The 22,426-nt window shown below is 39.5% G+C and overlaps 3 protein-coding genes across 5 annotated transcripts in view; all 3 read left to right on the top strand.

Annotated features, from left to right (window-relative positions):
* Positions 1–1,262: 1,262 nt before the first annotated feature.
* Positions 1,263–8,780, top strand: abhd13 (abhydrolase domain containing 13). Its single transcript, XM_086052403.1, has 2 exons — positions 1,263–1,467; positions 3,476–8,780. Exon 2 carries the CDS (start codon positions 3,509–3,511, stop codon positions 4,562–4,564), a length of 1,056 nt encoding a protein of 351 aa, XP_085908529.1. The 5' UTR covers positions 1,263–1,467; positions 3,476–3,508; the 3' UTR covers positions 4,565–8,780.
* A 945-nt stretch (positions 8,781–9,725) lies between these two features.
* Positions 9,726–15,284, top strand: tnfsf13b (TNF superfamily member 13b). 3 transcript variants are annotated; one of them, XM_086051574.1, is made up of 7 exons: positions 9,726–9,848; positions 10,219–10,530; positions 11,668–11,761; positions 11,903–11,959; positions 12,860–12,984; positions 14,611–14,761; positions 14,883–15,284. In XM_086051574.1, exons 2-7 carry the CDS (start codon positions 10,306–10,308, stop codon positions 14,993–14,995), a joined length of 765 nt encoding a protein of 254 aa, XP_085907700.1. In that variant the 5' UTR covers positions 9,726–9,848; positions 10,219–10,305; the 3' UTR covers positions 14,996–15,284. The 3 variants fall into 3 exon arrangements, with proteins under 3 accessions (XP_085907700.1, XP_085907699.1, XP_085907701.1); XM_086051573.1 differs by lacking the exon at positions 9,726–9,848 and having other exon boundaries at positions 10,195–10,530; XM_086051575.1 differs by lacking the exons at positions 9,726–9,848; positions 11,903–11,959 and having other exon boundaries at positions 10,195–10,530.
* Positions 15,285–18,284: 3,000 nt separating this feature from the next.
* The window catches only part of myo16 (myosin XVI), a 115,927-nt gene continuing 111,785 nt past the window's right edge, over positions 18,285–22,426 (top strand). Inside the window, exons 1-2 of the mRNA XM_086051565.1 lie at positions 18,285–18,353; positions 21,396–21,443. The gene's annotated coding sequence lies outside the window, so the exon portion shown is untranslated. The remainder of the gene's footprint in view (positions 18,354–21,395; positions 21,444–22,426) is intronic.

Genomic DNA, 22,426 nt, shown 5'->3' with positions numbered 1-22,426 from the left:
TTGCCGCGATACTGCAGCTGAAGGTGCAATACTGTCAGATACTATCAGAACTTCAGCTGTAATTAGCATGCATTAAATTGTTCATGGTTTGAATTTTGAGTGGCTGTGTTACTGCCACTTTAAATTTTTCTATATTTTAACCTTTATTATTGAATAGCGTAACATCAGTTTAAAACATTTGTTTTCCTTTTATGTTGGCTGTGACAACCCGGAATCAAATCATTGCAACCTCAAGGACAGAGCTAAATGGCCAACAGCTGTGCTAGCCTGCTCATCATCTGTCTGCCTCCAAGGTCACATGATGGAGTGAGTGAGCGAGATGTTAAACGCCAGCAGGGAACAGAGAGCGTAAAAATCCATAAAGTATTTTACAGTATGTATCCAACCATAATTTTGCCAGTGTAATAGCTTGACAGTGTTGTATGTACAGTAAAGTGATTGTTGCTTTGCTTACATATTTAGCTGTCTCACCTTTCCAAGACCATTATGACTCATGGTTGTTGTAGTAAATTATACTATCATTTGTTTTTGACAGTATCCATCAGTTTTCTATTGCACTTGACCTCATTAGTGTCACAGCTGACTGGCTGTGAGGCAGGGTGGACCTTGGACTGGTTGCCAGCAACTGTAAGTTTAGATCAGGGGAGGAACAATAGTCATAATTAAAGGTCTTGAGCAGGAAAAAAGGAGAAACCCTGAACTTAAACTCGAACCCTAACACATTGAAATAGCGATATAATCTTCTGATTTATTAGCAGAACATCAATATAGGCCTTAATTAAATTAATTCAACGAATTAATCTGAATATGAGATGAGATAAAATAATATAATGTATTGACCCCAAGAAAATTGAGGTTTCATAGCAGTACGGGGGCAAGCTATTATATGGATATATCTCTTAACTCTCCAACTATTTTATTTTCTAAGAGAGCAATGAACCCTTCTTTTTATTAATCATTCAATGTGTCCTGTGTGAATGGCAGTGGTACTCATAATTATTACGAACCTATTTTGAGCACTTTTGAAAAATAAATACTGATAGAAGGGCGACCTCTTGTGGTGTGTGGTGTGTTGAGCTTCTGCTACATGAAGCGAACGCCGACAAAATATTTTATAGCGCTTTTTTAAATATTCAAATAAAACTATTTGCATTTTAATGATTATTCTTACAAAAACGTATACACAATTCAAGGTAAGGCTATTACGTATTGACGTACAGTATATCAACAAAATTTTACATGGAACGGAAGTCGAAGACGGCGTGAGTTCCACCCGGAAGCCAAAATCGGGAATGCTAACCAGCTGTGTAGCTAAGCGTCCCACACCGGTTTTCTGTCAAGGCAGGTCACTGCAAGTTTACTTAGTTCACTTAATCGCCACAGATTTGCATGACACCGTTCGAGTTGTTTTCGTGCGACCGAGTTGACGGCATTTCACGTTGCTGATGCATCAAAAATGAGAGGAAGGTGAGTGAGAAGTACCCGGCCGCCTGGTTAACATCGACGTGTTAACGCTAGGTAGATTGCCGATAGCCATGCTAAAGGTTCAAAGAATGCTCTCGTGGGCTATCACCACAATAACTGGTTTGTTTACTCATTTTAAACCGAATGCGTTTATCTTTGTCAATATTTGCTCATTTATTCAACGTCGAATTTAACAAATTGAGTGTCAAGTCGACGTGAAATGACAGTTGGTTTAGCACTAGCATACATTGACACCTGTCAGCTACGACAGCACTGTGCTGTCATCAGGTACTTAAAATACAATATTGTTGGGTGTGCATGTAGTTGTTAACAGCGACGCTCTATATGGGCGTTAGCTTCTGGAGATTAGCCTGTGAGAAAATACAGTCGTTGAGCTCAGTATGATCACCCCCAACATAGATATACAGTGTAGATTTAGGAGTCATGAGTCATTTGCTTTCTAAGCTAAGTTAGGGTTATATGGTGGCAAAGGATTCAAAATGATTTATCATCTATTTTCTTTTGTTAAAATCTGGTATTCAAACAAGGATGTTTAGACTTAGTATCCTTCAGCTCAGTGTTACCACGAATGCTCAAAAAGTCTTAAAAGGCATTGAAGTCTAAAATAAAAGGCCTTAATTGCCATTAAAATGCCATAAATCAGTCTTTCAATAGACTTAAAAATGCAAACACATGAGTAGTAAGATCTTATAATGGTAACTGCATCACTCAAATCTCATAATGAATTAACATTCTTAATTAAACAATGTAGCAAGTGATTCTCACGGTAACGTCACACAGTCATGACAGCGGAACCATTAAAAAGAGCAATGTGGTTTTAGTGAGTGAGGTTTCTTAGAGCAGATGCACGTTATTTATGTCGCTACTGTAACATCATGAGACAGTGGGATCAATGTGAAGTTGCTCGTAAATTGTATTTCGAGTGGAATGAAAAAGTCTTGAAACGTCTTGAATTTAGCTTACCTTAAGACGCAGGAACCCTGCAGATACATTTAGTAAGTAAGTGTTTTTCACTAAAACAAAATGAAGAAGTAAGCATTTGCTTACTGAACTGATGATGTCTCACAAAATACAGCGGAACCTTGATTTAACAGACTCATTGGGGGAGGCTCTTCTCCGTTAGAGCTGATTGAGTGTTACATTGTACTTTTTTCATTTTTCATGGACTAAAAACACCAATACAGTACAGTACTTTACAAAATCATTGTAATTTTTTTTTTTTTTTTTAAAAAAGCTTGAAAGTGTTTTAGTTTATCTAAACTTGTTGGTGTTTGTGGGGAGGATAGTAGCGTGCATCCGGTCGTGTTCGTGAGCAACGATGTTAGCCTTTCCTATGTTCCCCTCTGTTACAATTAGATGGCATAGATAAGGACCGTACAAAAACAATAAAACAATTGTGTACTGTACCATAAATTACATGGGTGAGAGGCGTGTACACTACTCACTACAGTACACAGTTATAGATATCCTGTAAATAGGTTGATACAACATGCTCCTTTAAAATATGTAACTATGGCGGAATGTCTATGCTGCATTACCTTTCAATGAACTCTCTCACCTCTGCTAACACGGCTGACACTTTTGTTCATACATTTGGACCGGAAAGTCTCCTTGGCCAACATGGCTGCCACTTTGACACGCTTTTTAACCTGCTCTAGCCTACTGTAAAGTCAGTTTTTATACAGTATAATGAGCAGCGCAAGTCTGAAACACCTGACCAGTTTCTGTATGCCAAGAAATGGCGCCAATTCTGGAATTGTCAGACTCCCAAAGGTGCTGTACAAAGGGGCATTTTGAGTGGACACTATTTTCTGACCGCGACCCTCGTGAGGATAAGCGGTTTGGATAATGGATGGATGGATGAATTGAGGTTCCACTACTCTATGTAATTTTTCACTTACTATTTAATTAAAATGATCATTTGTACACCCTCCACTGTATTTTTTTCATAGTCTATTTTGCTCATGTGTGATGTTCTCTGTATTTTCAGGTTGTTGTTTTTGTGACTACACACTGTGGTGTCATGGACAAGCCGTGGAGGTTGTGGGGCTCAGTGGAGCGTTGTGCCCTGACTTTAGTCTCCTGGTCCTGGGGTGCCTGCCGTGTCTCCCTGCTGGCTCTGATCCTAACCTTTCACCTATATGGCGGTTTCATCCTCCTGGCTCTCATCCTCGTGTCTGTGGCGGGCATCCTCTACAAATTCCAAGACGCGCTCCTCTACTTCCCCGACCAGCCGTCGTCGTCGCGCCTCTATGTTCCCGTGCCGACGGGAATCCCGCACGAGAACGTGTACATTCGCACTAAAGACGGCGTGAAGCTCAACCTTATCCTACTGCGCTTCACGGGCGGGGACGCGCCTCCCGGAGTCGCGGGCGCCAGTCAGAGCGGCCCCACGTCCTCGGCGCCGCCCACCATTCTCTACTTCCACGGCAACGCCGGCAATATCGGCCACAGGGTGCCCAATGCACTGCTCATGCTGGTCAACCTGAAAGCCAACGTGGTGCTGGTGGACTACCGCGGCTACGGGAAGAGCGACGGCGAGCCAAGCGAGGAGGGCCTCTACCTGGACGCCGAGGCCACGCTGGACTACGTGATGACCCGGCCCGATTTGGACAAGACCAAAGTGATACTGTTTGGCCGCTCGCTCGGGGGCGCCGTGGTCATCCGGTTGGCGTCGACTAACCCGCACCGCGTGGCGGCCATCATGGTGGAAAACACCTTCCTCAGCATTCCGCACATGGCGACGACGCTCTTCTCCTTCCTGCCCGTACGCCTGCTGCCACTGTGGTGCTACAGGAATAAGTTCCTGTCCTACCGGCAGGTGGCGCTGTGCCGGATGCCCTCACTGTTTGTCTCCGGCCTGTCGGACCAGCTCATACCACCGGTCATGATGAAGCAACTGTACGAAATGTCGCCGTCGCGGACTAAACGCCTGGCCATCTTCCCCGAGGGCACGCACAATGACACGTGGCAGTGTCAGGGCTACTTCGCCGCCTTGGAGCAGTTTGTTTGCGAGCTGCTCAAGAGCCACGCCCACGAGGAGAGCGTGCAGACATCTTCAAGTGTCACCATCATATGAGTGAACTTTTTTACTCTTATTTAATTTCACTCACAATCTGTTAATGGGTTCAGGGAGGGGGGACATTACTCTTTTTCTTGTGTTTCAGCCATGAATACATGCATTTGTGATTTAATACAGTTTTTCCCAACCTTTATTGAGCCAAGGCATATATTCTTCATTTGAATAAAATCTAAAACAAAAATGTCACATCTGCAATCTAGTGGAAGAGCATGTAATTGTTCTGCCTGTCACAGTATGTCACTCACTGGCATAGATAGTTGAACAGCCATACCTTATTTGTCATAAATAAATATCACGACCAATGAGGTGAAAATTGATTCATTTTTAGCGGAACACAAATGTACTGCAGCACACTGGTTGGGAATCACTGTCTTAATAAATGAGGTCACTTGTGAAAGATGATGCTGACCGAAATGTATTTCAATTGTGTAATCTGTGGTCGAGTGATTACGGAGTGACACCGACTACAGCTACAACGACATGGCAGCACTTTAGTCCGCCCCACAAGACTTGAAGTCTGACTAACACTAGGGCTGAACGATTTTTTATTATTTTTTTTTAAATCAAAATCATGTTTCCAGACAACGCGATCAGTGATAGTTCGAGCTCCATTGTTTTTTTACAGCGCTCCTGACTGATCCCCGAATCTGTTGTATCAACTGTCCCACACAAACAGCCTCCCTCCTCTCCTGCCCAGCTCACCAATCAGAAGCGGCATGCTACACTTGACAGGTCATCCGAACCAATGAGCGCGGAGATGCTGCTCGCGAACATGGGGGAATACTTGGCACATGCACCACATTGAGGCGCAAGCTACGTAGGAGCTGTGCTAGCTAGCTGGCCCGGCTGAACATTATCAGCAGATCCTCTCCTCAAAGTGACTAATGCTCGACTTCATGGTGGCAAATAAGATACACTTCTAAAAAGCATCCTTATCACTTAAAGGCGGATGAGGAGTAGCAATGCAGACAAGACAAAGCACAAGAAGCCAATGGTAATCACAAAACTAATCAAGGCTTCAAATATATATTTTCCTTTGTGGAGCACTTTGGCTAGTCAGTGACTTCATTTGAGGAGCAACTTTTTAATTTTGAGTTGCAATTGTTTGCAAATTAATCCCAGGGACCTGAAGCAAGGGTTTTATTAAACAATAAAAATATAACAATACTATATAACAAATGAACTGTTTTTCCTCTTTTTATATAATTGAGGGTTTTTATTTCTTAAATTCACACGGTTTATAGCAGCAAACTGTATTTTCTTGTGTATATATATATATATATATATATGTGTGTGTCAATTTTCAGTGGAGCGATTTCAAACAAATATGAATTTCAATTTAAACTTTGAATTTCTGAATGTCTTAAAAGCTAAATTTATCATGTAAAAAGAAAAGATACAATACTTTAATGTACTTATGGACCTCAAAATCAAAACCTAGGACAAATAACACTGATATTATATACGCCGTAATGGAACATAATTTATTTTCAGTGTTCTGTTTCGGCATAGTGAAGAAGCTTATAATAGCCTATATTTCAAAGTTGGATTCGCTCCCCTTTAACACGGTTTCAGCTGGAAATCTGTGAAAATTGTACTCGATCACTCAAGCACTTAATTCTGATTACATATCAAGCCTAGGTTAGCTTAGCAATTAGCTTGACTTCTCCGTCTTTCCTCACAATCCCCTTATGAGAACAATATGTCAGAAGTGTTATCTTTTTTGCTCCCATGGAGGCGATGATTACTGCCTTAGGTGCCACGCCGCAATGTGTTTAGCAGCCCTAACAGGTTTAACTAGCGAAAAACTTAAAAGTAAAAAGTGATTCTCAGATTTACTGTTCATTGTGTTTTGATGAGGTGCAAAATCCAGATTTTGACTTGCAAAGTGCGACGCGTAACTGCTTATTTCAAACCGTGCTAATATATTCGCCAAATGCCAGAAAAAGTGCTTTGATGTAAAGTACACCTTTCACACAAATCTGTCTAGACCCGCTTTAAAGTTGAGACCAACCAGCTATGAACAGAAAATTAGGTAAATAAATGTTGACAGTGAAAATAATAGTACAGCGAACAGTGACATAGCATGCGCACAACCTCAAAACCGTAAATCAATCCATTATGTCAGCTAGGATGAGATGCTTATAAGGTCAAACGTACATTATGTAATATACTGTATTAAACATTCGTAATATCAGCTACTGTATGTACTGTCTTTGGGTATGTTTGCTCTATTTTGATCCATAGGGTGCTGAGCTGTGAGATCTATGCAATAATAGGGCTCATAATAGAATTCAATCAGTTTAGCTTTACTAAGGGACTATATGTTGTTTGTTAAATATAGAAGAACATAGAAGAAAAAGTGGACAAGTAAATAGTAATGCGATCTTACAATTATGATCAGTGAACATGTAAGTTAGTGTAAACTTTTTTAAGGTAAAAACTAAAATATATTTTCCCATTCAATATTACACATAATTGAAACATCTTTAAAACCTTGAAAAGGATTGCCTCGCTCACACAGCCTCTTTAGTGTCCATACATAACTTTTAATGTTTTGATGGTATGATGTACATTTGCCATATTTGTAAATGTTAATGTACATAGTGAATATTGACCTGAAGCTTTATTTAGACAAATAAATAAATCGTGAATCTGAATCACAGTTTGTGTCAGAAAAATCTCAATTTCAATCTTTTTCCTGAAATCGTTCAGCCCTAAGTAACATACACACTGATGTAAATACAACTTTATTATTTTGTGAGCATCCCTGTTATATTTTTACGTTGCTAATGAAAACAACACAAAGGAGTACTTGGGCCAACATGGAGGAAAATATTGATTAAGAAAAAAACAAACTTTCTTCTGTTTGCTTTTCTTGAATGATCAAGGCTTTGTCCTGAAAACATGCAATTCCCCGGCCGCCATGAGGAGTGTTTGCATGTTCTCACCTTGCTTGCGTGGGGTAGTCTGTCGTGGTTCCAAAACCCACCCACTAAAAAATAATTAAGTATTTCAGTGTGGCCCTAATACTCCTAATAGCTTTCCTTTATGGAATGGAATGAAAAGCTCAATGAATTTTTAAAGCTTAATCCTCGAAAGGTTTTTTTTTTTTTTTTTTTTTAATAATTATATTGTATTTTTTACTGTTGCGTTGTCAGAACTATATTCATCCTCTGGAATAGCAATACGAAGCCAGGCTGTTATGGAGGAGTGTTTGAACGGTTCTTTCAACAGACAACTGGATGCATGCGTTATTGTATGAAGTCTCCTACAAGAATCCGTCTTTTGTTACTACTTACAATCTTAGCTGGCATTGTTTTTCACTCTAATTGTCTATTAGGTTCTTGTCACCCTCCCGCAATGTGCCAAAATGGCTGTACTCCTTTGGAGGGCTGTTAATGAACTAATTAACCTTTCCCCAATGTCTTCCGATGGGGTCCGACGGAGTTTGATGATTAAAAACCCAGTTGTCGACTCTCACTTTCAAAGTGCAGAACAGTGAAGCCATTTGAGTACACAGTGGAGTGCTTCAGCCATATTTGGTCCAACAAGTTTGTAAAGCTCAAGCTTGGCAAGGAAAAGAGCTGCTATGAATGTAATTACTAGTGTTCAATAAGTGCGTGAGCTTCTATTTATTCGTTGATCTTCTCCGCCATGGCATCGTGAGCTGAGGTTTCCTCGTCTGTCTCTGGCATGTTGACACTGCACTTAAATGCAACACATTTGGTTTGTTTTCTTTCAGCTTGATCCCAGTTTGCATTGCAAGAGTGTTTTTTCTCACCTTTTTGGGTTACCAAGGTTACTTGCCTTTTGAAAATTTAAAGAAGTTGTTATGGCTGCAAGGCCAGTCTGAATGTGTTTGTTTTTATAAATAAATGTTTGCGTAAAAGGTGAATGCACCACGAATCAGTGTTGGAACTGTGAAAGAGTGCAAGTGTATGTGTGTTGCTTTCGGGAGCTAGCATGTGATTGTTTCTGTAACAAACTTGCACTACGTTGACTTTTTGTATTAAGATTTAACAAAGATACATTTCCTAAGCAGACAATTGAATGATTCATCTTCAGCTTGAAGAAGTCACTGAATGACCATCTTTCCCACCTTCACCATTTCTGGGTTTTCAGTGGTTTTTATCCACTTGTCGCTTTTGTAAGCACCTCTTTTCACTTTGTGTATTCTGTGCTGTAACATACAATAAAATTGATAAATGAATCATTGCGACACTTCCAAAATGAATGGAAGTAATCATATAAGAGAATTTTGTTTAGCCGTTGATGCCACTTCACTTTTTATAGTCACAGAACTTTGCCAATGTCATGTTTCTGCTCAATGTTTCCATTTACTTCCTTTTATTTTTGTGTGTGTCTGTGTGTGTGTGTGTGTGTGCGGGTCGGGGGGGTGCTTTGAGTTAAACAATGTTATGAAAACAGTACTAATTTAACAAGAATAAAGCTGTAATTTCACAAAAGTAACTTAAGAACATCGCTGTAACAAAAGACTAGTAGGAATTTACGGGAATGTCATAATTTTAAGAGACTAGCTACAACGTAAAATTTTTTTTTTATGTGAGCAGTAATGTGAAATAAGTCAATATTACGAGAATGTAATTTTAAGAGACTGTCAAATGTAATCATTTATATATATATATATATATATATATATATATATATATATATATATATACATATATACTGTATATATATATATATACATATATACTGTATATATATATACATATATACTGTATATATATATATATACTGTATGTATATATATATATATATATATATATATATATATATATATATATATATATATATATATATATATATATATACTGTACACACACCCACAAAGAATGATATTCAGAAGCAAAGCAGGAACAACAAATGTAGCTTACCAGAATTACTAAAAGAACATACATTGATAACATTTAACCACATTAACAGAAGACTTTAAAAACATTTGAAAGTTTAGTAAAGAAAAGTAGGCTATTAAAATTGCTAAAAGAAAAAAAAAGATTTAAAAATGTTTAAAAGACCAAAGACCTTACTCTGGGCGGGGGGTGTGGCTCTGGAGGGAGTTTTTTACCTGGATTTAACAGCATTTACATTTGGGGCTGACTTCACTTCTAAAGGCAGCTTATTCCATTTGCGTGCAACATAACAGCTTTGAACTCTGGGCTTCACTAATTGACCCGAATCTGCATGCAGGTGCTGTAATGTCATTTTTCAGTCAGCAAGTGGCAAAATGGCCGCCGACTGAGATGGCTACAAACAGGTGGATTGTGCTACTTAATTCATATTCCGCAAATGCAAAATTAATCAGAATAGCATGGTTTAGAATTGTGGGAACATATTATTGTTAACAAACATTTTGATTTGACTTCCATCTTTCACAACATTTTCCTTGTACCCCAGTATTTTCATCTTGTTATCGTGTGGCCTAAATATGTCTTTCCAAGTCCTATTCAGTCCATTGAATTAACACAATGCAAAAAGTGGGAATGTATCATTTTATAAGAGCTTAATGAGCACTGAGTGAGGTCAATGTCGCTGTTGAGGCAGGAAGTTGATGTGGTTAGCCAAGCAGAACAAGGAGGGGAAACGGCTCTCTTTTTCTTTTTTTTTTTTCTTACTGTATTCATTAGACTGGAAGGCGCTGGAGAACGAATGTGAAACCAAAGAGCATCGTTGGTCAGGAATTGGCTCCCGTGCCAGCGTGAGTGAACCTGACAATGGCGGTTGGCTCACATTTGGATCGCGGGACGGGCCAGAAGGCTGTTGAGGCCCGAGGCCTGTCCTGGCTGGTCCTCCTGCTCACGCTAGCAGTCATCACCTCGTCCTCTCTGTCTGCGCTCTCCATATACCAGCTGGTGGTCCTGAGCGCTGAGGTGGAGGGCCTGAAGTCTGAGGTGTATCGCAGGAGGGACGAGAGTCAAGAGGCCATGCGTGGAGAGCATGTGAGCCATTTTGACATTGTTAAATATTGCTTTTGTTGTCCCTCTTTTATCTGTCAGTCCCTTTTCAAATGAAGTACTATAAGGTATCTTTTGTTTGTTTGTTTGTTTGCTTGTTTGTGTGTTGGGCTGGTCATACTACCGGTAAGTATGAAACGGCTGCAACTAAAGATTATTTTAATAATCGATCAATTTGTCAGTTATTTTGTAGGTTATTCAATGAATCAGGTTTAAAAAAAACATGTTTTCATTTCCATCCCTTTACGCCAAAACAGCACATTATTTTAAATTGACAGTGTATAAATTGCACACACATTTTTCATGATACATTATTTGCTCCAAAATATGTTATACAATTAAAGTAAAATAAAATGTTTGCAAATGTCTAAAATTTCAAAACAAATAAAGAACAGAGATGAGTGATCTGCTTTTATGAAGTACTACAGAAATTTGAGAATATTTACTGTTGAGAGACTGAAATTCAGAGGATTTGGACACTTTTTAAAATAAACAAGGTGTCTAAACGCTTAATCAATTATTTAAAAAAATAATTTTCAATTCATTTGATTATCTATTAGTTGTCATTAACAATGTCTTGTGGTAGTCAAGAGGTGCAACAATTAATGTTGTTTTTCTTGTTCGTTTTTTGTTGTCTGTGTCCTCTCTGAATAAAGTGGATATAAAAGTCTACACACATCTGTTGAAATGCCAAGTTTTGATGATATAAAAAAATGAGCCCAAGAAATCATTTCAAAACGCTTTCTTCCATCCATACATTAATGTTATGTTATCTATGAATCGTACAACTCAGCTGTTTTTAATCTTTCGCTGAGGGGAAGTAAGAATAAATTGAAAATGTGGCTGCACAGGTGTACACACCCTCTTATATTGCAGGGAAAACGTCTACATAGTCTACATAACGTGAGTTTTGTGAAATCAAAAAAATGCGACCACAATGAAACATTTCAGGGCCGTCGCCACCACATACGAGCTCCGCCCTGCCGCCGCTTCTGCGTGACTAAGCTGCCGAACAGGACATGTAAATAAATAAATAGAATAACTATAAAATCCTCATCTACATAACAAAATTTAGACGTGTATGTTTGCTTCTTACATATTGGTTTCCTTTTCTGTGTTAAGAATGTTATTGATGAGAGAATCAGCCGGACAGATCCTCAGCACCCATTCACCTTGATAAGGAGGAGGAGGATGGTCTCTGGAACAGACACAACAGGTGACACACGGGAGCCTTTTTGTCAGAAGATTGTCTTCGTAATATTCTTCCTTTGATTGTCCTTGAATTTAGGAGGAAAACATGAAAACGTGCCTCAAAGATTTCACCAGACATTTCACATGTGCTTCTTTCCCCCCCCAGTTTCACAATCTTGTCTTCAGTTGTTGGCAAACAAGAGCAGGAAAATCTTCAGGAAGGGTAAAGAAAATGTTGTAGTGTGTACGGTGGAATCTCTTAAATGGAATGTCTCTGAAGACATGACTCCTTGTGATGCTCATCAGATGTGCAAGCAAAGAATCATTCTGGGCATTTGGAATCAGCTTTGTGTGCATTTTGTATTTATTTATTTATTTATCTGTTTTTGCATTTTCTGAAATTGAACATTTTACAGTAACAGAATTACGTGTTGTGCATTTAACACCACCACATAGAGCTTTCAAGTCTGTCTAAATTAATGATCACAAGCAATGCAAAACACCGTAGACGGGCTAATGAACAACATCTTATAACCTTAAAAACAGATATTTGCAAAAAAATGGAGGGGCAACACATGTACACAGACAATGTAACAATACTTATATATATATTCTTTATTCTTTGCAACCCCACCTGCCCTGGAAAAAATTCCAGCAGTTTAGGTAAACACTTCTCTGTTTGTGTCTCTTTCTGTATTATACTGCCCCCAGGTGGCCAAAGCATGCAAAATAGAAGGAGCAGCCCAATATCAGTTGAATTGAAGCAACACATGTGGCAGAAACTGAAAAAAAAATATTTGCATTATACTTATTTTTGTCATCAATGTAGGTTTTTAAAACATATATAATCTTCAAATGATGAATTATAAAAAATACAGAGAAAATATCAATGTACCATCACTGGTGAGCTATTTTTAGAATAGGCCCGCAGGCTATTCTTGTGGTCCTTGGGGGCTCCCAAGTGCCCGTGAACACCATGTTGGTGACCCCTTACCTAAATCAATAAATCAAAGCTTCAAGTAGTACTGTCTGTAGACCTGCAACTGACTTCAACAGTTCTTTAATTAAGCACACATCTAAATGGAAGTCAAATCAATATGATAAATGTGTCTTCTTGCATCAGATTTTTCCCTGGAGCCATACACGGGCATCCCCTGGATGACTGGCCTGAGGAGAGGGTCTTCGCTGGAGGTGGTAGGAGATAACATACTGGTGCAAGAGGAGGGCTTTTACTTTGTCTACAGTCAGGTTTGTAGTACATGTCAATGTTATTTCTTAGTTTCACCACAAAGAGGCGCTGCTGACCTGAGGTGAAAACGGTTTGGCTTTCCAGATGAGAAGAGCGCCTCTGCAGTTAGTGCAGAAAACGGTCTATGCAAATGATGCATGCATGTAACATTAATATTTAATGATTCATCATTGTTAATGCATGGTAAAGCCCAGGTAATCGACCAAGCTCATGCAAACAACACTTCATTAGCTAGATTTGCACCAATCAAATGAAATCCAATACAAGAGCTGTATCAAAAAATGACATCTCTATAAGATACTAATTCAATTTTTAATGGACACTTTCACAGAAGTTTCAATTCACTATCTAGTTTTAAGTACAGATGTTTAAGTGCCGATACCGATATCGATTTGTAGTGATATCAGTCTGATTTCAAGGTATTGGGTACTCGTGAAGGTTGCCCTTGAATGTCTTCTTCAGGAGGTGAAATGTATGCTCAATTGGGTTAAGGTCCGGTGATTGACTTGGCCAGTCCAAGACCTTCCGCTTCTCCTCCCTGATGAAGTCCTTTGTTGTGTTGGCAGTGTTTTGGGTCATTGTCTTGTTGTATGATGAAGCTTCCCCCGATTAGTGCGGATACATTTTTCTGTAAATTGCCAAACAAAATGGTTTTGCAGACTTCAGAATTCATCCTGCTGCTACCATCATGAGTTACATCATCAATAAAGACGAGTGAGCCGGAAGCAGCCATGCAAGCCTAAGCCATGACATTACCGCCGGCATGCTTCACAGATGAGCTTGTGTGTTTTCGATCATCCGTGGATCCTTTCTTTCTCCATACTTTGGACTTTCCATTACTTTGGGAGAGGTTAATCTTAGTCTCATCGTCAAAGCTTTGTAGCTTATCTCTGTACTTTTTTGCAACGTCCAATCTGGCCTTCTGATTCTTTTCGCTTGGTGAGTGGTTTGCATCTTGTGATATGGCCTATTTCTTCTCTCGAAGTCTTTATTGATGATGTAACTCATGACGGTCGCAGCACAACAATTTTGGCAAACAGGTGGTAGTGTGGTCGTGACCCAACAGTTGTGGTTTCGATCCTCAACCCTTGTGACCATGTCAAAGAAGAGCGAGCGTACAGTGTTAACTCTCTATACAAGTGAAAGCCCATTTACTATTTAATTAGTTATTAGTAGAAAATACTAATAAATAGAGAATACTATTAAATGAAAATATTTGATAGCTAATTGCTAGTAATTGTTACTTGAGTAATTGTTTTAATAAACTAATAATGTGCTATATAATAATAAGTAAAGTTAACTTAGGAACACTTTTAAAAAAAATGTACTTAGAATTTCTGAGTGAAAAAAAAACCTCTAGGTTCTTTTCAGGTAAATATCACTCCAAAGTTCTTTCAGTGTGTTATGGCATGAGAAAGTCGTGGAAAAAAGTAAAAAAAAAAAAAAAAAAAATCATCCTGAGCAATCAACTTGAGTTCACTGATGATAAAATCGATTAATCGCTCAGCCTTACCATGATGCTAAACATATTATAAAATTTCTGATAGTGTATTATCCTCTTTGTATTATCTTTATACCTTTTTTGTTGTCAATGGGTGTTAGATTTACTCTTCCCTCACATTCAGGTCTACTACATGGACAGCAGGTTTGCAATGGGCCACGTGGTGATCCGCAGGAAGAGGACGGTGGTGGGCGACGAAGCTCAGTACGTGATCCTGTTCCGCTGCATCCAGAGCATGGACAGCGTGTACCCTTACAACACATGTTACACAGGAGGTGCATTATTATTATTTACTATGTACTTTGTACACCGTCTTTACAGCGGCGGTGCGTCGCGTGCTAAGCAGCGAACAGCAATGCCAGCTCAAGGTGTGAAGTGTGCTGACGTTTCCCTCAGGTGTCGTGAAGCTGGAAGTCGGTGACCAGTTGGAACTGCTGATCCCCAGGTCCACGGCCAATGTGTCCCTGGATGGAGACGCCACCTTCGTTGGCGCTGTCAAGCTGGTTTAAAGCCTGTCGCCTCACATGGGAGCCGAGGGAGCTGTAATTCTGGTGACCTTAAATGCGAGAAGAGACATTTTGACGCAGCGTGAACCCATTGTTGGCGATTGTTTTATGATGTGGTTTATTTTTCTTTTACATTGCCTTTAATTTATAAGATGGCATGTGCCCAACTTAAAATATAACAAAAGATAGATAGATAGATAGATGGATAGATAGATAGATAGATAGATAGATAGAGTAAAATGTTGATAAGTACATGCAAAGAAGCAGTTCTTAATAAAAATGTATGCTTTAACTCATGTCAAATTTAATACAAGTATCATGCTTTACAGATTTTGAACTGAATAACAATGAGCAACTAAGATAAAAAATGTAAATTATTTAAAATCTGATATAAGGGGTAAAAAGCCATAGTAATTTAATGAACGATTGAATGCAAGTATAACAAGAGTTAGCCAGAAGTAAATACAACAAATAACTTCTATCACATCATTTAGCATTACTGTGAACGTCTCTCCCGGAATAGATATGACAGTAGAAAGCCATATTTACCGTTAGTATAGCAACATTCCCACAAAGTGGCACAGGTGCCTGTCTCCAACTGTTCAGTTGTTTTTTTGTTTTTGTTTCAACAAATTAAGGGCCTCTTCTGAAATAGTCTGGTTATTCTTTGCGGTTGAGGAAACACGCGAGGAAACACGGAGATATACTCAAATTGAACGACCCATTGCTGACTGTGGGTAGTTGTTGTTTCATTGTTGGCTAATGAAGGAAAGTACACATCATTAGGAGGATTCAAACGAGCTTTTTTAATGAACATTAAATGTTTTAGGATCCCATCAATGCTGATTTTTATCTACAGTGAATAATTATAAAGTGTTTATTTGAGCCAGGGGCAAGTCACATGCCCATTTCAGACAGTAGGTTATTAAGACACCATAACATGCTGTATAATATTGGATTTTATTAACAGTGACTGCAAATGCATAATGATGATCGTTTGTTACTATCATATAAACTTCTACAGTTGCAAAAAAGAGTGAGGTGATGAAAAACATCTGCAGCATTGAATGTTAAGTGGATGGATAAAATGCCACAGAAATTCACATGGGGTTAGGATCCATTATTGTATATAAAGCTGGTAAACAGTTCAATCAGTTCAGCGCGCACATTAGGATATGCATTGTGGGTAATGCTGGTATTCCACTTGTCCACAGGGGCTGCCCTGTAATAAAATGTGATCTGTCACACGCATCATCAGCATGAAATACATTGACCATGTTTTTTAGGCCATCCAGAGATACTTGATAATAACAACAATTAATAATGTGAATGTGAATAATAATAACACTGGTCAACAGCATATATTTTTTTTTTATCACATGTAAATGTATTTTTGACACGGATTAAAAAAAAAAAAAAGGTTATTTTTTTTCTAGCACATCAGGTTTTTAAAATATTTTAATTTTTGTTTTTTTAAGTTTTACTTATAAAAGCTTGCACAATGCAGATTTTTATCATACATTGTAATTTATCGCTTTGACATTTCAGAAAAAAAAAATCATTCCACAGGATGCTGAATCAAACCCTTAAAGGGCAAGTCAAGTCAAATATTTCCTTTCCAATAATATATTCTATACTGCCCAACTGGTCTAAACACATTCTGATTAGTATTGCGTTTGTGGAATTTGAATTAAGCAGAAAAATATACTCGTTTTTATCCATCTCAGGGGCAGCCATTTTGACTCTTGTTGTCGACTGAAAATGACATCACAGTGCCTATTGGCTGAGGTAACGACCAAACACGTCTCAGATGTTTTCTGGTTTGGTCCTGTGACATTCGCAAGCTGTGCTCTTATGCACTATGATGTCATGAAATATATTTTACTAATCTGAAACTTTTTTTTTCCTTTTTTAACATTCTTAAAATTTTAATGCACTCATAAATGTATCCTGCCTGACAAACACTCTATTAAAAGGCCCCCTGCATCTATTCGACTTGTATCCAATGGGGCACAAACTTTGACAAAGCCCAGTGGGTGGTCTCCTCCTCACTATGGTGTCGTGCCCTGAGAGTCATGACTCCATTTGGCAGATTGAGAGACTTGAGGCGTGATGGAGGGTTGGAAGAAGAAAGTCAAAAATAGAAGGCACAGGAAGAGTGATTCCAAATGGCCTTAATGGATAAATGGAGACAGAGCTGCAGCCATTAGCGGAAAGAGGGCTGTGATGCTGTAACGCAGCAAACAAGGCCCGGGGTCAAAGCGATTCTTCATGAAATGGTAAGAAGGAAGCCGCTCTTAAGGAGAAGCATTCGTTCTCTTTGGAGGCAAAACATGTGACAAACATGATATAAAAATGCCCCAACTTACCCTCCCTTTCTGTGCATCTTTGTGTGATTCCATGGCAACGGCTGGCGTATTTGGCGGAAGCTCATGTCATTGTGGACCCGGCACACAAAAGAGAAATCAGCATCTGACCGGGGAATCAGGAAATGAGACCTGCTGAGTACACATGCTGGCACTGGCTGACTGAAAAAAAAAAAAAAGCGCAACAAGACACACATGCACACACAACGATAACACAAAGGTTATTATAAATGATGGGGGAAAAAACAAAATTAAATTTAGGATTAAAAAACAATACAGTACATTAAATTAGGTAAAAATAGCAGAGTTTCAGAACAACAATAACTGAAATGACATTATCTATTCACAAAACTAAGTTAAAGTATAATTGTATTTTTCTTTACTCTTTGTTGAAGTATTTCTGCATTGATTTGAAGTCTATTTGTTTCGGCTGTACTAGTTTTTATATTTTAGGGCCGGGGCAATTGCTTGTGCTAATGATAAACAGGGACCTCTCAATATCTTATTAATAATTATATCTATTAAACTGTTGTGTGCCCCTTTCATTCTCTTGTTATGGACAATTCCATACTAGTGTTCATGTGTAGACGCGATTCGGGATTTTTAGTTGGTGTTGTAAGGAATAAAAATGATTTTAAAGGTTGCAAACCCACTCTCAAAACAATAGTTAAACAATATTCTAACAATAAAACAAAATTAAGTGAATTTTAATAGCACAACGTCAACATGAAAAAAGAAAGAAAGAAAAGTAACGAAACAGTCAAAATTATTATAATCTTGACATATGCCCATACTGCATACTAATAGTTTACACAAGAATGAACTTCAACCACTGGTGAAATATTACAGTTTGCTGTGCATTGTGTACGGCGAATTTCAACACGTGAAATACGAACAAGCGTGTGTTTAATTAGCACAATTAAGTCACCGTCAACAAGCAGTGACTGACGACGTTGTGCTCAATTCGCATGTAAGCGCTTGCGCAGCTGTCAAAGGTAAGCGTCTACTCTTCCCTTAATGTTAAAACTCATGGCATGCATGGATTAAAATACTTTTATGAATAAGTATTCAATATTTAACGCAACAGTAAAGAGTGGTTTGCTAACGTGAGGTGACATGATGCATATATGAGAGTGGCTGGTCCACTATTCACTGATGTTGGTCATATGCCATCGGCCATCGTGATAGCTGAGCTTTTATTTTCCTGCCGGGTTGTTTTAAGGTCATTTATGGTATGTTGTTGCTGTACAGTTTGAGTCAAATGCATTAAAAAGGTTGTGATTACTGATTAGCATCTCATGTCACGTTAGCAGCAATTCAAGAGCTAACGCAACACCAAATGTGTTCTGGCTTGTCCACCAATATAGAAGACCACTTTGTGAACTGGGGTCACCCTAGTAACAAGAGATGGTATAATTTATATGGAAGGAAGGTATTATTTTTGTTGCTAAGAACAATCACCTTAGGACCAACAAGTTAACTGTTGTTTTGGCTGGTCCACTAATATGGTTCATCACTAAAATAGATGACTGATGATTGTCATGGCAATGGCGGCGATTATTATTGTCATTATTATACTGTAACTGAGCGTGCCATTAATCCAGCAATTTTTATTCTATTTTTCAGTTCTTAATGTTGTGTTAAATTTAAGGAAAATCGATTTAAAACGTATTCTCGTATGACAGTTGGCACCAATGAGAGGAGCTCACACAACATAAGAGGAGTCGTGGCTGATCTGCCAATATTCTGGACAAGATCCAATGTCTGCAATTGCTATTGCTTTAAAGTTGGAGGAAATCACCTCGAAAGTTAGCAGCTAACTCAGTAGCCGTGTCAGTTGGATGACAGATAGACAAAATTAATGGTAACCCCAAATTTACTAAACGGCATTGCCTAACTGTGCATACGTGTATGACATGCTTGTTCCGTGTACAACTCGTATTTTGGGATTACTTTGATCTGCTGCAGGCAGCCCAAAGTAATCACGCTGATCCAGAGCTCTCCAGTCGAACTGGCAGCATCAGCGTTTGGGTTTATCATTTATGGACCGGCTGAGGATTTTAGTCAAGCAACAAAACTGGATGTTACGAGCTCGCCGTTAGGTAAATGTTTCAACTGACCCAGCATGATACAACGCTAATTATTTTTGATCTGGAACGGGAGCTGAGTGAGGGGTTTTATTTGTTTTTAACAGCTTTATTAATCTCTCCTCCGCCTGAATATAATCTGATCTATAATTCAGACGGTTGAGCCTCGTCTTGGAATGAAATCACGGTGAAGCTGTGGGTAGCGCGACCCTATCTGCATGGGAGGAAATTAAAAGCAGATTGAACATTCAGCTCTTCATGTGTCTTGCATGTTTCATCTTTACATCCTTTCCCTCTTAGAGGAAATGTTGAGACACAGAGACATAGAATTTACAGTGGTGCCTTGACTTCAGAGTTTAATTTGTTTCAACCAGCCACACTTGTAGCTCAAAACAATTGTAAACATTAAACCGTTCCTGCTCGCCAAAGAACACCAAATTAAATTAGCCCTCTACACCTCATAATCTAATAAAATCAAAATAATTAAACAGTTTATGCACTATGATTGCTTTAATTCAATGGGCCTCCTACTGGTGTGTGTACCTTGGGACACCCCGAATTGGTTGCCAGCCAGTCACAGGGCACACAGAGACAAACAAACATCCGCACCCACAATCACACCTAGAGGCAATGTCGAGCGTCCAATCAATTTACCACTCGTGTTTTTGGAATGTGGGAGGAACCCGGAGAAAACCCACGCAGGCACGGGGAGAACATGCAAACTCCACGCAGGGAGGCCGGAGCCGGGATCGAACCCACGACCTCTGAAATGTGAGGCGGACGTGCTAACCAGTCGACCATCGTGCCACCCAGTATAATCCAGACATGGAAATGATACACTAAGGTTCGATCGTTTATCGTTCGATCTAGGTCTCGCTAAACTGCAGTAATTGTAGTCATTGTCATTGTTAGCCGATGTAAAATATATGCCTGTGAATACTGTTGTATTGTCTGTCTACGTGTGTTGCTTCACCATTTGTGTTATATCCCTTGCTTAAAGGGTTAAACTACTGCAACATCAACGCCAGTCTTAGCGTTAGCCCATCTATGGCATTTTACATTGGGTGTCAACCTTAAGATATCAGACTTTTGGAAAGTCAAAGGTAAATAGACAGTGTGTGCTTAGTTTCCCAGTAAACTGCAACACGCAGTGGCAGTGGTAATAAACTAAGCTTATTTTTAAATAATTACCGTATTGACTATCAGCCAAACTGTTGCTTGTTGTGACATATTTTGCCACTATGTGGTGCTCGTAGTCGTAACTCAATTTTGTTCTTGTAATTCAACTAAACAAAAATGCCAGCGTGAGAAAAACGTTTTTTTTATAGATTGTATTTAATAGATTGTATTACATTGTTTCCTAAATGTACAATGACCCTTCCGCCGATTCGCTATATGCAGCAGGGCTTGGCCCCTGTCTTAGTTTACTGGAGTACGGGTGTTATTGTACTTTATCAAAAGTGAAATGGTCTCTCATTGGAAAATGGCTCCCCTGCAGGAGATGAATGAGAGCCACTTGTCAAGCTTTCCATCTTGCACTTTACTCTGTTTTATGGCTCCAGGATGGAACTCTGACAGACCACACACACACACGCACACACACACACACACACCCACTTGAAATCTGAGGGAGTCTGTACGGAGTCTCTGTAAATATTGACTGCATCTCATCCGTTGCCCTCCACTTTTATCCTGACTCATGAAAACAAGAGCACTATGCCTTTCTGATGCACCTTTTAAAAGTGAGATTATTATCCCAATGGCAATACTGTATACTGTAACACACAGACAACAACAAAAAGTCTATGTGAGTCGTAATAGAACTTCACAATTCCAACAGAAAGAGCCAATTTAACAGGAAGGAACATTCACAGAGAGAAAAACAATATTAAAGCGGACATACATATATATATTGGAAAATTGACCTTTCAATTGCTTGTATACAAACAGGTCCCTGGTGTTCCTGCCCTTGCATCAACTGAGAAGTTACGCAACCAGGTAAATATTTTATGTGCCGCCTTCTTAAAACTTACCTCCATTCGTTCGTGCACTTTCACCCCATTGTTATGACACAGTGGGGCTTCTTAACTTGATAACTCAGAATCGCAATAGCTTTATTGTCACCGTACCACAAGGCGCAACAACCTCAGACTAAGCCCGCTGCACGCCGATGTCCAAATTCACGCTGCCTTCGAATCTAGGCTTCGCTTCCATGGAGACGGGCCCTGAGCAATGGCTGCTACGGTGCACACTTTTGTGGCCTACGCTGCTCTGCTCTTCTTCTACACTTCAGTCGATGCACATTGCTGCCATCTTGGTACAGAAGACAGTCAAGTGAGAGTCACTAGGCCTTTCCAAATTCGCCACCATTTATACGGTCCATGGAGGCTACACTAGGAGCAGAGGGGTCCTTCGGAGGACATAGTTTACAAATTAGATTGATGGATTAGATGGACACATGTGGAAGTGGGGTGGGCAGAGTATCGAGCGGGGAACATCATAGCCCAGATGCACTGAGCAGGCTGTGCAAACCATAGAGCCGGCACCACCAGGCACTGACCTCAGTCACCGACTTTCTCCACCCATGATATGACCAGCTAGGCTGGGGGGAAGATCCGGACCCACTTCTAAACAGCAGCCTGTCACCGGTGTGTGTCGAATCCAAATGCAGAACACCGGAACAAAGGAATACTGTATTTGGAATTTACTTTTGATATAGCAACTATCCAGTGACAACCGAGTGAGTAGCAAGGGGGTTAGGGCCCATGTTGTTTAACACTCTGTAACCTACAGATAACAGGGCGGGGGAACTCATACTTCACTTTCATTGAAGTAAAACACCAATAGCCATGGGGACGGATGAATGTGCTAAGGCAGGACTCGTCTGAGGGCATTCCGGGGAGAATGACGAGGCAGGAAGGTCAGTGCAGATAGGGTCAGCAACAGATGATCAATCCACAGAAAAGTGCCGGGGAGTCCTA

This window comes from Filicampus tigris, chromosome 14 (genome assembly GCF_054856515.1).
Source record: "Filicampus tigris isolate MCC_2025a chromosome 14, RoL_Ftig_1.0, whole genome shotgun sequence".
In the NCBI taxonomy this organism is placed as follows: Eukaryota; Metazoa; Chordata; class Actinopteri; order Syngnathiformes; family Syngnathidae; genus Filicampus; species Filicampus tigris.
This window is presented reverse-complemented; position numbering and strand designations above follow the sequence as displayed.